This window comes from Xyrauchen texanus, chromosome 12, assembly GCF_025860055.1.
Source record: "Xyrauchen texanus isolate HMW12.3.18 chromosome 12, RBS_HiC_50CHRs, whole genome shotgun sequence".
NCBI classification, from domain to species: Eukaryota; Metazoa; Chordata; class Actinopteri; order Cypriniformes; family Catostomidae; genus Xyrauchen; species Xyrauchen texanus.
Window position 1 is genome coordinate 22,282,346 of NC_068287.1, and position 14,132 is coordinate 22,296,477.

Genomic DNA, 14,132 nt, shown 5'->3' on the forward strand with positions numbered 1-14,132 from the left:
GTTAGGTTTAGGGGTAGGGTTAGGTTTAGGGGATAGAATATAAAGTTTGTACAGTATAAAAACCATTATGTCTATGGAAAGTCCCCATAAAACATGGAAACACAACTGTGTGTGTGTGTGTGTGTGTGTGTGTGTGTGTGTGTGTGTGTGTGTGTGTGTGTGTGTGTGTGTGTGTGTGTGTGTGTGTGTGTGTGTGTTTTCTGTTTGGTTTTCTTGAACAGTCCAACAATATTACCAAGGAATCTTCACTTAGCTCATTTTAAATACTGTAACAATAACAGTAGAAAGCATTGGAAAGCTGAACTATTGGGAATCTTTATGAATTATACATCAAATTACTGCTTTTATATTCCAGACGCAGCATGGAATGTCCCCCACTTTGGTCCCCCAGATAGTCTTGACTGAATGTAACTCACTCCCCACATCCCCTTCAGAGGACTCGGTTAGGGCCAGTCCATCTGCAGCACCACATATTACTGACTGTGCACCGACAATGCAAGACAATGAAACTGGAAATGACATCAGAGTAAGTTACTTTAGCCACATTGTCAGGACTCCCAGTCTGTCACTATGGAAACAAGACTTGACAACCAGCCAAAAAGTCTCTTGGATACAAGACTTCGATGTGGCCCAGAGGGAGCCACAGACAAGGCAGACTCCTGTTCAGGATGTGGCCCAGTCCAGGCCACACTTAACAAGGGAGAGAGCAATTAAACAGCCTCTGAGGAGGGAGCCAAGGCTACAGGATTCTCTTGAGGCAGAGAGAGAGTTGAAAGACGAGACATCGAGAGATCAGAGGCCAGGGACACTCCGCCAAAAGGTGGAAACTACATCGTCTGTCTTGAAGGAAAATGGCCCCTCAGAGACATCTCACATGGGTTTGATCCGAACTCAGGGTGTTGGAGGGGAAAAGGAAGATATCTGCCACAGCACATACCTTCGGCTGGACAGTCTGGAGGAAACCATTCGTGAGCTGGAGCTTAGCTTGATGGAGTTCAGCACAGACCCTCACACAGGGAACATCTGCCCCATTGCTGCCCAGCCACAGAGCTCCTCCACCATCAGCAGCTCCCTCAAGATATCCAGCAGCACTCGGCATACAGCACAGAGCCCTGAAGATGGAGGCGAAGTAAACAAACCCCCTGTCCCACCTAAACCTACTTACATCAGTACATCAACAGCTAAGGTTCAACCTCGCCTTCAATGTCTTCTTCAACCTTCAGCCTTACTGTCGTTTCCATGTTAAAGGAATAGTTCCCCAAAGAAATGATTCTGTCATTATTTACTCATTTCGTTCAAACCCCATGTGTCTTACTTTCTTCCATGGAACCCAAAAGCATATATTTGAAGTAATGTAGCAATCACTTATTTCTATACAATGGCAGTTGATAGTGCCTCACTTCAAAGCTTAACAAAGTACCCAAAAGGGTCATAAAAGTAGTCCATGCCACTCATGTGTTTCAAATTTTCTGAAGATGTACGATCACTTTGAATGATGAAAGCCATTATTCACTATCAAACCAAATAAATCAAATCCTTTGTTAACTCATGTATACAGAGCCCATTTCAAATATGGTGATATGTCAATAACGTCAAACCTTGTTGGTATCGTAAACTAGTATTATGTCACATATTTGATGTGGGCTCTGTATACATAAGTTGGTCAATGATTTGATTTGATTGGCTAGTGAATGACGATTTTGGTTTCACATTTACTATTTTTTGGGACACTTTTGTGTGCTTTAAAGTGAGTCACTATCATTATATGTAAATAAGTGATCATGACTTTAAAGAAATTCCTCTTTTTGTGTTCTGTAGAAGTAAAGTATAACATAACTTTAATTTTGAGTGAAACATTCCGTTAGCTTCTTATCAGCTAGATTTGTTAACCCTCTGCTCTGGTGGAAGGTCTTTAGTTTCTTTGCCTTTGTGCCTCAACTATATCAGTTTTGTGTAGATTTTGCTGATGCTTCGATAAATTGTTTGCCTCTAGTATTTAATGTTTGTACTGTGTAGAAATTACCTATTACTGTGTTTTTCGACAATAAATTTTCATGTTTTATGTTTCTTCTTCACTAAACTCTTTCTCTCTTAAAATGACTTTGCAATTTCATTACTTTCTCCTGTCTTATTTTCTTGAGCACAATTGACATTAAAACTATATTATGTGGTTTCCTCGCATAATAAAAATATAAAGAACAGGGAAGTTCTTTGTCTTTGCACAACCAAACTACTCCAAGTTCATATTGTAAAATAATTTATGCATATTTCTTCTCTTGAATTTGCTTCATAGCCTCATTTGTCTTTGGAGAGTAGTTGTCAGGGTAAAACAGACTCTGTGTAAGCATGCTATGAAGCAGCAACCTACCAGGCGTCATGTGTATTATTCAGGTCCTCTGAGAACAGGGCAGATCTTCATGAGTGACAGCAGGGAAGGATTTGGACGATGTCACTTGTGTTTTCCACTGTGTCGAGCTGCTTTCAGCCCACACATTTGCATACAAGCCAACATTGCATCATTCCTCCTAGCTATGGTGTTGTTCTCGTCGTGTTCATGCCCTCACTCTTGGTTGCTGTTGCACGCTACTTTCATCGGACAGATGGAGCCTGGCAACCCAAGTCCATCTGATTGCAGGCATTAGATCCTCGTACAGAGATCCATGTTTTTAGTGAAACCCTTTTTTACATAAAATATAGCTAATGGACCTCCTTAAAGCTTTAAAATGGCTTTTGGCTGGTTGTGACATTGGTCTTGTGCTTGTTCTTGTGTAGCTAATATATGCAAAGGAAGGAAGAGTTTTTTGTAGAGAGATTTTGTCACATTTGATTTATAGTCTCTGATTTTAATGCAAGGAATAGCAGGTAATACGCATCTGTGTGTCTGAGAAAGAAAGAGATAATTGCTCTGAAATGCTTGCACGTGTCCTAATAAAAACACATCACTATTAGCCTGTCTGCCTGCATCTTGTTTTCCTACAGCACTTCCTCTGACTTCACTAGCAAATTAAATCCGAATGGAAATATTACAAAACATGCACAGAACATCTGTTTCTCCTTCTCTCTACTCTATCGCAGACTGGTGGTGGTAAGGCACTTACTCGTCTAAAGCACCTGCAGCAAAGTGGATCAGAAAAGAGCAAAACAAGCAAACAGAGAGATGACTTCCTTAAGAACCAGGGTCAACAGCAGGTATTAGTATCTATCTGTCTGTCTGTCTGTCTGTCTGTTCATTGGTCTATTCTTATTCTTGGTTTACTAGCCTTAGTCCTGTCTTTGTCAAGTTTAGAGTAGACTCTGTCTTAGTTTCAGTGATGGTCTTGGTCTAGCCTTTGTATTGGTCTTAGTGAATCCAAAGTCTGTTCATAGTCTAAGTATAGTCTCTGTATAGTATAATACTCATAGTCTAAGTATTTTTATCATAGTCTAGTCTTAGTGTCTGTAGTTGTCATGGTCTAGTCTTAGTCCTGTCTTGGTCACGGTCTTGTTTTATCATTCATCTTTGACTTGGTCTATTATTAGTCTGGTCTTAGTTGTGGTCTATTCCTGGTCCAGTTTCAGTCTTGGTCTAGCCTTTGTCTTGGTCTTATTTACGTCATAGTCTAATTGTAGTCTCAGTGTTGTACTAGTCTTGGTCTATCCTTAGTCTAGTGTTACTCTTGGTCTAGTCTAAGTCTCAGTTATCATCATGGTCTAGTCTTAGTCCTGTCTTTGTATAGTTTTAGTCTCTGTCTTGTTTGCTTGTTTAATCCTTCATCTTGGACTTTGGTCTTAGTTGTGGTCTATTCCCTGTCTAGTCTCAGTCTTATTTTAACCCAGTGTAATTTAAGTCTAGTCTTTGTGTCTTGGTATATCCCTAGTGTAGTGTTAAAATGGTTTGGAATGATGGAAAATCATTATCTGTAAACAGATAACAAAACAAAACAGATTCAAAATTCTGTCTGAGGGCAGTTTAAAAACATCCCACAGCTCAGACTACTGCAAAGCATTCTTTCATATTAGAAGTGTTTGTGTATGTCAGTCACAATTGAAGTGAGGCCGGAAGAGAACTTTCTAGCAGTGATGGAAGTGGTGCTTTGAAAAAGCTGAATTGGTGTGCCAATTGCAGAACATTTGGGATTCTACACTTTAAAGTCCCTCAAAGAAAAATAAACCAGAGATGTAAGAGTCTCAGGAGAAGGTGGGGAGAAGAAGTGTAAAGACAGTGACTTGGACCATGTGAGCTCTAAACCATAACCAAAGTAAAAGAGAAAGGTGGAGAAAACAGAAATGTTTAAAAGATTGATTAGAGAGCGAAAAAGCTGAGTAGACACAGACAGCTGAGGGCCTCTCTGCTGAAAGTTAAGCAATGATAGATATGCTGATGCTCTGTAAATCTCTTCACTCTGTATTTAATAAACCTGGCACCTGTTCAACAGGCTATGAATATTAGAAAATAATATATTTTATGGGGAAGGAAAAATTAGGCTGATGTTGGCAAGAGAGAGAGCGAGAGATCAGAGGGTTCATTGCAGGTATAATTACAGAAGAGCATATCTGCGGTTATAGGCACTCCTGCTAAGCTGGATATAATCAGTGCAACCCCTAATTATTCCCTTTGAAGTGGACAGCACATGCCTACATTTTCTCTTAATGCTCATAGCAGCAAATGGGTACAAACACACATTTATGCACACAAGGGATGGAAGGATGAATGCAGGAAATAAACGCAGGATCATCTATCTGACTGGTCTTGTTCTGATGTTAGTCTTGGGCTGAGTTTGGAATGGCACACTACTATACTACTCTTACTATTTCTGCCATTCCGAACTCAGCCCATGGTCTTTCCTTCATCTTGGTCTTGGTCTGGCATTAGTCTTGATCATGCTCTTGGTCTTATTCTGTTTTAGTCTTTGCATTAGTCTATCTTTAGTCTTAACTTTGTCACTTATTTTTTCACTCAGTGTCTCATTTTATTTATGATTTATTCTGCCTGCTGTGCTTTTCTTTGTCCCTATTGGTCTCATCCATTTGATTTTGTTTTCTCCTCTATCTTTCAATAGAGTGCTCTCCCTGGCTGCCCACGTACCTGTAGATGGAAAATAAATCAACACATCATTGCTTTACAAAGACTTTACACACTCCATCTTGGCCTTACTCTCTTCATTTCTCTGCATGCTCCCTCTCACTCTATCTTTACTATTTCCTTTTCTAAGATCTGAATCAATAAAAAAATTAATTAACGTTAAGGTGTTACATTTAAGTTACCTTGGAGCACATGTAGGTGTTCTTGCTGATGTTATCATTTTGGAATGAGGGCTGGCACAGTATAATCCATAGCATGCTCTTCTCTAGAGTATTCAAAGATGAAAGAAAGAAAGAAAACATCCATGTTTCCTCTCTAGGTCACATCGTATCACTGTTAAAAGTGACCCAATAATGTTTTTTACATTCCTATACAATTCGGCTTAAAACTATTCAAACACACATTACTCTCATAGACTCTCATTGGAAAAAAGCTAACACTTGTCTGGAATATGGTGGATGGCAACAGTTGCTAAAATAGGATTAGTCAGAAATGCTTTTAGGATGAGGGTAATGGTGAAGGGTCAATTCATTCAATAGTCTCTTTGGATTCATGGCATCTTTTGAAATGGTCAACTTTCTAAAGGGAAAATTAAGAATTACAAAATTGCAGGAAAATGTATGTGAGCTGGCCAAGTGTGAAAAGGATTCCTTATGACTGTGCAAAACCAGTAGCTACAGTCAGGTCCATAAATATTGGGACGTCGACACAATTCTAATCTTTTTGGCTCTATACACCACCACAATGGATTTGAGATGAAACGAACAAGATGTGCTTTAACTGCAGACTTTCAGCTTTAATTTGAGGGTATTTACATCCAAATCAGGTGAACGGTGTAGGAATTACAACAGTTTGTATACTGTATGTGCCTCCCACTTTCACATTTTAATACTTGGTTGCAAATCCTTTGCAGTCAATTACAGCCTGAAGTCTGGAACGCATAGACATCACCAGATGCTGCGTTTCATCCCTGGTGATGCCCTGCCAGGCCTCTACTGCAACTGTCTTCAGTTCCTGCTTGTTCTTGGGGCATTTTCCCTTCAGTTTTGTCTTTAGCAAGTGAAATGCATGCTCAATTGGATTCAGGTCAGGTGATTGACTTGGCCGTTGCATGACGTTCCACTTCTTTCCCTTAAAAAACTCTTTGGTTGCTTTCGCAGTATGCTTCGGGTCATTGTCCATCTGTACTGTGAAGCGCTGTCCAATGAGTTCTGAAGCATTTGGCTGAATATGAGCAGATAATATTGCCCGAAACACTTCAGAATTCATCCTGCTGCATTTGTCAGCAGTCACATCATCAATAAATACAAGACAACCAGTTCCATTGGCGCCATACATGCCCACGCCATGACACTACCACCACCATGCCTCACTGATGAGGTGGTATGCTTTGGATCATGAGCAGTTCCTTTCCTTCTCCATACTCTTCTCTTCCCATCACTCTGGTACAAGTTGATCTTTGTCTCATCTGTCCATAGGATGTTGTTCCAGAACTGTGAAGGCTTTTTTAGATGTTGTTTGGCAAACTCTAATCTGGCCTTCCTGTTTTTGAGGCTCACCAATGGTTTACATCTTGTGGTGAACCCTCTGTATTCACTCTGGTGAAGTCTTCTCTTGATTGTTGACTTTGACACACATACACCTACCTCCTGGAGAGTGTTCTTGATCTGGCCAACTGTTGTGAAGGGTGTTTTCTTCACCAGGGAAAGAATTCTTCGGTCATCCACCACAGTTGTTTTCCGTGGTCTTCCGGGTCTTTTGGTGTTGCTGAGCTCACCGGTGCGTTCTTTCTTTTTAAGAATGTTCCAAACAGTTGATTTGGCCACACCTAATGCTTTTGCTATCTCTCTGATGGGTTTGTTTTGATTTTTCAGCCTAATGATGGCTTGCTTCACTGATAGTGACAGCTCTTTGGATCTCATATTGAGAGTTGACAGCAACAGACTCCAAATGCAAATAGCATACTTGAAATGAACTCTGGACCTTTTATCTGCTCCTTTTAAATGGGATAATGAGGGAATAACACACACCTGGCCATGGAACAGCTGAGCAGCCAATTGTCCCATTACTTTTGGTCCCTTAAAAAGTGGGAGGCACATACAGTATACAAACTGTTGTAATTCCTACACCGTTCACCTGATTTGGATGTAAATACCCTCAAATTAAAGCACATCTTGTTCGTTTCATTTCAAATCCATTGTGGTGGTGTATAGAGCCAAAAAGATTCGAATTGTGTCAATGTCCTAATATTTATTTTTTGACAAGGCTGGGTGTAAAGGCCATAGGCCAACGGTTTTGGAAAAGGTTAGGTGAAATGAAAAAGAGGGAGAAGGTTAAAGGATAGAGAGATACAAGGCAAGAGAGATGGAAAGTCTTATCTGCTTAATCAGGATGGAATAATTGGCACTTCATGTGGGCCCTGGCTTTGTGGGCTCTCTCTTTAACATATCTCTCTCTGTTCCCTCTTTCTCTCTGTGCTGTCATTCTAACTCTCCTGAAACTGATTAGAGATTGAGTGGATCTATGAAGAACACTGATTTGAACTGTCTGTCCTGTCATACAGAAAGACTGAAAGATTGTTTGTGGGTGACTGAGGGTAACAGAGATGTGTTTATGCTTACATTCACTAAGCTCGCCAAGCTCTTGGTGAATGGTCAGTTGCTGGTGCCACAGTCTTATTGCATACAGTATAGCATTACAAATGTTTAAAAATGTAACGTGTGTCTCTAATGTAACGTGGATTTGCGTGAAATATGTTGTGAAATCCACACATATGCTCTGTTCCAAAACCTAGTGAGCTGGTGACGGAGGTATTATGCTTATTAAAGTAATGCACTGTTTGCTTAGCAACATGCTAACATCAAATATGCTAAATCTATTTAGCATTAGATTTAGCAACATGCTATATCTATTGAAATCTATTGTGGCGTGTGGATTTGTTGCCTAAGGACATTTTCCTAGATCAGTTACTTATATAGTTCCATGATGGTTATGAAACTGCCTTAGGGTCCGATCAGACGGAACACGTTCTTGCACTTCACAAAATAGCTTGATGCAGTGCAATAAATATAAAAGAATGCAGGTGTCTTGAGACACGCTTTTAAAAATCGCAATTCTTTTCAACCTGACATTGCATCTAAAAAACGTGGCACTTCTGCGCAAGATGCTGAAAGAACGAGACATGCCTCAACAGTGAAAGACATTCTAGTTCATGTTTGTATAGAAAAACAATGGGAAAGCAGCACAGACAGATGCAATTTTGCGTTCAAAGTGAACAGCCCCTTAGAAGGCAGCTGATCATGTACATTTACATTTATGCATTTGGCAAACGCTTTTATCCAAAGCGACTTACAGTGCACTTATTACAGGGACAATCCCCCCGGAGCAACCTGGATTTAAGTGCCTTGCTCAAGGACACAATGGTGGTGGCCGTGGGGTTAGAACCAGCAACCATCTGATTAACAGCCCTGTGCTTTAGCCACTACGCCACCACCACTCCATGTAGGCAATAGACAGCGAGGCAGCTCACAAGGTTTTGGAACACAACTATAGATTTCTACATGGCTATCATTCATCATGCATGAATGATCCTAACCTGAATAACGTTGTACTGTGTTTGTCTCCTGTTTTCATCTTTCCATCCCTTCCTCCCACTCCTCCCCTTCCTCTTGCATTTCCTCTTCCACTTCTTCACCGTTACCTGCCTGCGTATAACCTGCCATCGTTCGTCGGGACGATGCGCTCACATATTTGACCCCGTGCGTCACCATGGCAATCATTCACGTCTGACCCAGTAAGCAGCAGACACAAACCAACCTGACCTGACCAAGTCTTGTCCACCTCCTCCGTCTTCACCACGTCTTCATTAGCATCTCCTGACTCAAACCCACAATCCTTTACCTGGTTCTCCTTGTCCTCCTACTATGGTCCTATATACATTTAGGGAATTAAACATCCTACAACATCTTCCAGTTACCAGTATTCACTGGAGTCTCATTCATTCCTTAGGTCTGTGTTTTTGAAAGAAATTATGAGAAGAGAAACTATAGACAACAAAGCCAAACCAAACCATAAACACCTCCATGAACTTCAATGTCTTTATTCTATTTCTTCTCTGCCCACTCTTTTTCTTTCTTCCTCAACTTTGTGCTCACCATCTGGCCCACAGGCTCTGAGTCTGAACATCAGCAGAGTCAGAGCAACAGAGTCACTCCTTGCAAGCACCAGAGCAGCCAGCTTCTCCGGCCAACTGCCCTCCAGGCTCCGCAAGTACCCCCAGGAGGGGACCCTGTCCTCCCTGATGACCTCCTCCAGCCATGCCAAAACATTGCTCGCTAGCCTCTCTGCATCCAGCCTCTCATCCGAGGCCCTGCTCCTCTCCTCCACCTTCAGACATCATCGTTTACAACGAGAACAGAGCATCCATTCCACCACCCTTCCTCTTGACATCTCAAATGGCCACTCCCCTCCTTCCCCCTCATCACCCTCTTCCTCACCTTCCTCCCCTTCTGCATTCACCTCCCTCAGTCTGTCTTCACAAGCCCTAAAACCCTCCACTATTCGCAGCCTTGAGTTTGTAAAGGAGCGGAACAAGACCGAACCCAAGCCAGTGAACACCAACGACAGTGAATAAGGAGAGGAAAGTGGACATGGTTGAAAATGCTATGTATTTGAAGGAGGCAAGGAGCACAAGTACAAAGAGGAAGACTTCAAGGGAGAAGAAAAGTTGAAATTTAAAATTTTATTTTATTACTTGGCATAAAAGATCAAATTTTAGATTTGGTTTTTGTAGCATTTTGTTTCCACGACCTTTCCTTGGCCATCCTCTCCAAGACGCCATATGGATTACCGTAACATTCCGCACGGAGGCGGAAAACAGTCTTATTTATCCTTCTTCATCCTAGGTTAAATTTTCTCTAGTTTATGAGCAGATCTAAACTCTTAACCTTACCTACCCTGCAGTTATGCCAGTTCCAGAAAGCCAACAGATGGGCTTGGACACTCACCACCAGCCTGTTCCAGCTCCACCGCACAGCCAGCATCACACCACCCACGGGAGGCCTGGGGAAGGACTGTTTTCCCAAACCCTCATTTGTTTGCCAAATCTCACATGTTGGAACCTAGCTGAGTCCAGTAGATGTCCATCAAGTGTAAAATCAAGACTGTAAGACTTTGTAAAACCAAGTAGAGTTGCAATAATTGAGTGAGTACTGTAGTAGTCTGTGTTTGTTCAGAGTTTTTATTGCTCATATCTATATCAACAAATAGAATGTTTAGAAAAATACAGCAAAACCTTAACATGAAAAGCTGCATCACTTGTTCTGATGTAGGTTTTCTGGCTAACAGTTGTACTGTTTAGGAACATAACTTAAATTGGTGCTATGATTATAGTAAAAATTATTAACAGCAAAATCGCATGTGGTTACAGGTTATACCAGGGGTCGACAACCTATGGCATGCATGCCAGCATTGGCACGTGAAGGGGTAATCAATGGCACGCCAGCAACGGTTGAAAGAGAGTAGATTATTTTATTTATATAAATTCCGCTCCTGCATTCCAATCTACATCTTGATGTAATCCTTCCTCGTGATCACGCAGCATCTTTTCGTGAGCCGAATGGGAGACTAAACAAAAAGTTAAATGTGACGAGACTGTAGTTTACGAAAAAAGACTCTTTCGCCATTCTCACATCACAAGCCTGCAGTAGCCTACCTTCCGTGTGTCATTTGTTTCTTTTTTGCTTTCAGAACAACACATGATGTAATAAGGAAAACACCACTATTAATCCTTGAGATTTCCAACCCAGCATACAAGTACACCCTCCTTAAACCGTGATCACACTCAAAATTACATTAAACGATTAAAAGAGAAAACATAAACCCACATCATGGGGTTAAAATATCTGAGTCTATTCAAAATATAAATTAAACCTGGAAATACATTTTTGGATTTTGGAGGTGTGATTCATCAAAAAGGGCTAAGTAGTTGATCGGCATGCATGTGCAGCATGTGTCTCGTCACACTTTAATAATGTTTAGCCTCCCTTTCAGCTGATGAAAACAGGCTGTGCGATCATGAGGAAGGATTACATCAAGATTTAGTTTGGAATGCAGGTGTGAAAAACTTAAAATAGCCTGCTCCTCTCTCACTGTTGCTTGCGTGCTATGCGTGATTTTGAAAAACGTATGGCATAATATAAGAAATGTTTAAGGTTCCACACAATGTGATCAGTAATCAAATAAGCAAATTTGTGACATTAACTATTAACTCGTTTTGTACAAAAGAACAGATTTTCTTTCATTAAAGCACTTTAACAAGATGCTCTGTGAAACTTCACATGCATGATCATGATTATATCATAATCATTGGCTTCAGCACAGCCATTGACCAAGAAGAAAAAATGGCACTCCGTGTCAAGAAGGTTGCCAACCCCTGGGTTATACAGTCGCTTAATGCACATACACTCATGAATCCATTCTTGTTCTCATTAACTCTCAAATAGGTCTTTATAAAGCCATTTTAACATGTTTCTTGTAACTTAGCACAAGTTGTCATGGCAACAGATGAATTGTAAGAAAGTGGAGGGCTGCTTGCTTTTTAATCACATGAACATATTATGGGTTGGCATTGAGGCTATTGTTCTTAAGTTCTTAAGAGTCACATTTTTCCAAAAGGCTATTTAAAAATATTTAGGCTACTTTCTAGTTGCAGCAAGATCATTCAAGAAGCATAGCAGGTTTTTGAGACTAAAGAGGTATCTAATACCCAGATAATGAATTAAATTGAATTTGAATTAAAAAGTACAATGATCTGACAATCATCAAAAGTTAGACACAAACTGTATTAAAACTTAGGGACTCCCAGATTGAGAAAATTATGTCAGATTCTAAATGCACAAACAGATGGTTAGGTTCACCATGTAGGAGTTATAAAGGTATGATGATTGAGGGGTAGTTCTTATGGACGTGATCCACCGAGTAGAAGACATCTGTGAAGTAGAACATTCCAACTCATCCTCTCATAGCCACTAATATAGTCCACTTATAGTGCTATCAAAACCACAGATTCTCAGATTTAGATTAATTTCCAGTATGCATCATAAGTGTAAAACGTGTTATTTTGAAATGCATAATTAGATACTAGTTTAAGCTTAACCAGAATGTGGATCCAAACTCTGCTGAATGTAGATTCAAATCATGCTGAAAAGACCAGCTTAGAGAATCATTCATTTTCATGTTGGTTTGGTGCTGGTCTCTGTGGTAGACCAACATAGCCATGCAATTCACCAGTGAAAAATGCTGGTTAACCAATGGAGGCTTGCTGGTTAAAGGTATAGTTCCCCTCTCATCATTTACTCACCCTCATGCCATCCCAGATGTGTATGTTTTTCTTCTGCAAAACAAAAATGAAACTCGTGAAAAATTTGTAATATTTTGATATGTTCTCACCCACACTTAGCATATCTCTTCAGAAGACATGGATTAAACCACTGGATATGAATGAATTATTTGTAGGCTGATTTTATCTGATTTTTGAAGCTTCAAATGCCTGATCACTTGCATTGAATGGACCTAACAAGCTGAGATGTTCTTCTAAAAATCTTCATTTGTGTTCAGCAGAAGAAAGAAAGACATATACATATTTGATGGCATGAGGGTGAGTAAATGAAGGGCACCAGCATCCAAACTGGTGACCAGCAATGCTGTTTTTTTCAGCAGGAAAGATGAATATGCCAGTTACAAGCACATTAGTTCTGTGGTTTCACTGTTCTCCACACTACAAAGGCCAGATGCAGTAAGTATGCCAACACTGAAACTGGGAATAATATATTTTTGGTGTTGATTTTTGTAGTTCATGAAAATGTCATGCTCTGTTGTCTCTGAATCTGAGCATAGTTAAGCCAAACACCTCTGTCACAGGACAAAATATAGTCTGAGAGATCTGATTTCTCAGAATTTAAAAAAAAAAAAAATGACATTTACAAAATCAAATACACACACTGTTTATTTTTCTCAGGGGAATTCCAATGCTGTGAATCTGCAAAAGTCACAACTTGTAAGCCCAGAGAATTTAAATGTGAAAAGGTGAAAGAGATTGGAACAGAATAAGATGAATAGGGAGAGAGGGGATATTTTTCCAGCTTTCTGACCAACAAATGCGTGAAATTGATTGCTCGTGGTGCAGGGTTTAAATAATGGCTTAAGCAAAGGGTCAGTGTCACAAGTATATTGCCAGAGGAGAGATTAGTGGTGTAACTCCGTGTCTTGGGGCCAAATTGGACAGAAATTCATGTCAGGAATGCACAAACGTGGGAGGCACGGCAAAATGTAGACAGGTCAGGCTTTAGCTGTTACACGCATGGTATCCTCTTAATTTAAGGCACCAAGTCTTGATGTCATGGCTTGACTACGGTGCTGGTGGAATGTGTTAACATATGAGTGAACGAGAAAAGCAGTGCTTTTGATATGAAGCATCACTGTGTCCCTCATTTAAAATTCTGCACGCTCAAACATGCTTTATTTGTACAAAACATTTGAGCAACTAAATTCCGTTTTTGATGTTCATGGTATGGGGTTGTTTCTCCGTTGTGGCCTTTGTGGTGAATACAAAGCACCCATGATAATTCCCTAAAATACAAGGTCCAACTACATTTGACTACTGGAAAGTTCCCTGCTAGCTTAACAGTATATTTACAGCTTTATTGCTAAAGGCCTATTTAGGAACCTGAACCATTGTTAAAACACTAGCAAATTAGATAAATTTAGCAATCCATGCAGCATAAAAGATCAAACCATTACCATAATGGCTAAGGTTTCTCAAAAAGCAAAAGTGGGTTTCATGCTCAGATGGAGATTTTAAGAAACTACAGCTCATCCTGTTGGGGTACACAGCATCTTCAAGTAAAGCACAGAAAATAAGAGCTAAGAAAAGACCCTTTTAAAATCACTGACCTCTCTGAAGTTGTATGGGTATGTAGGAAGGTGATTAAATTATTTTTTTAAACAAATTAAGTAACTAAACACTTGAATGGAAGATATCAGCTCAGTCATGATAAACAACTGCATCTTT

The 14,132-nt window shown here is 40.2% G+C and overlaps 1 protein-coding gene across 3 annotated transcripts in view; it reads left to right on the plus strand.

The window, feature by feature from the left end:
* Positions 1–14,132, plus strand: part of LOC127653334 (SRC kinase signaling inhibitor 1-like) — a 191,864-nt gene that overhangs the window by 171,624 nt on the left and 6,108 nt on the right. Inside the window, exons 18-20 of one of the 3 annotated variants that reach the window (XM_052139985.1) lie at positions 356–1,186; positions 3,076–3,189; positions 10,025–11,137. In XM_052139985.1, coding sequence (XP_051995945.1) covers positions 356–1,186; positions 3,076–3,189; positions 10,025–10,186 — 1,107 coding nt within the window. In that variant the 3' untranslated portion in view covers positions 10,187–11,137. Of the gene's footprint in view, positions 1–355; positions 1,187–3,075; positions 3,190–10,024; positions 11,138–14,132 lie in introns of those variants that run through there. The other 2 variants (XM_052139986.1, XR_007971792.1) reach the window with 2 other exon arrangements.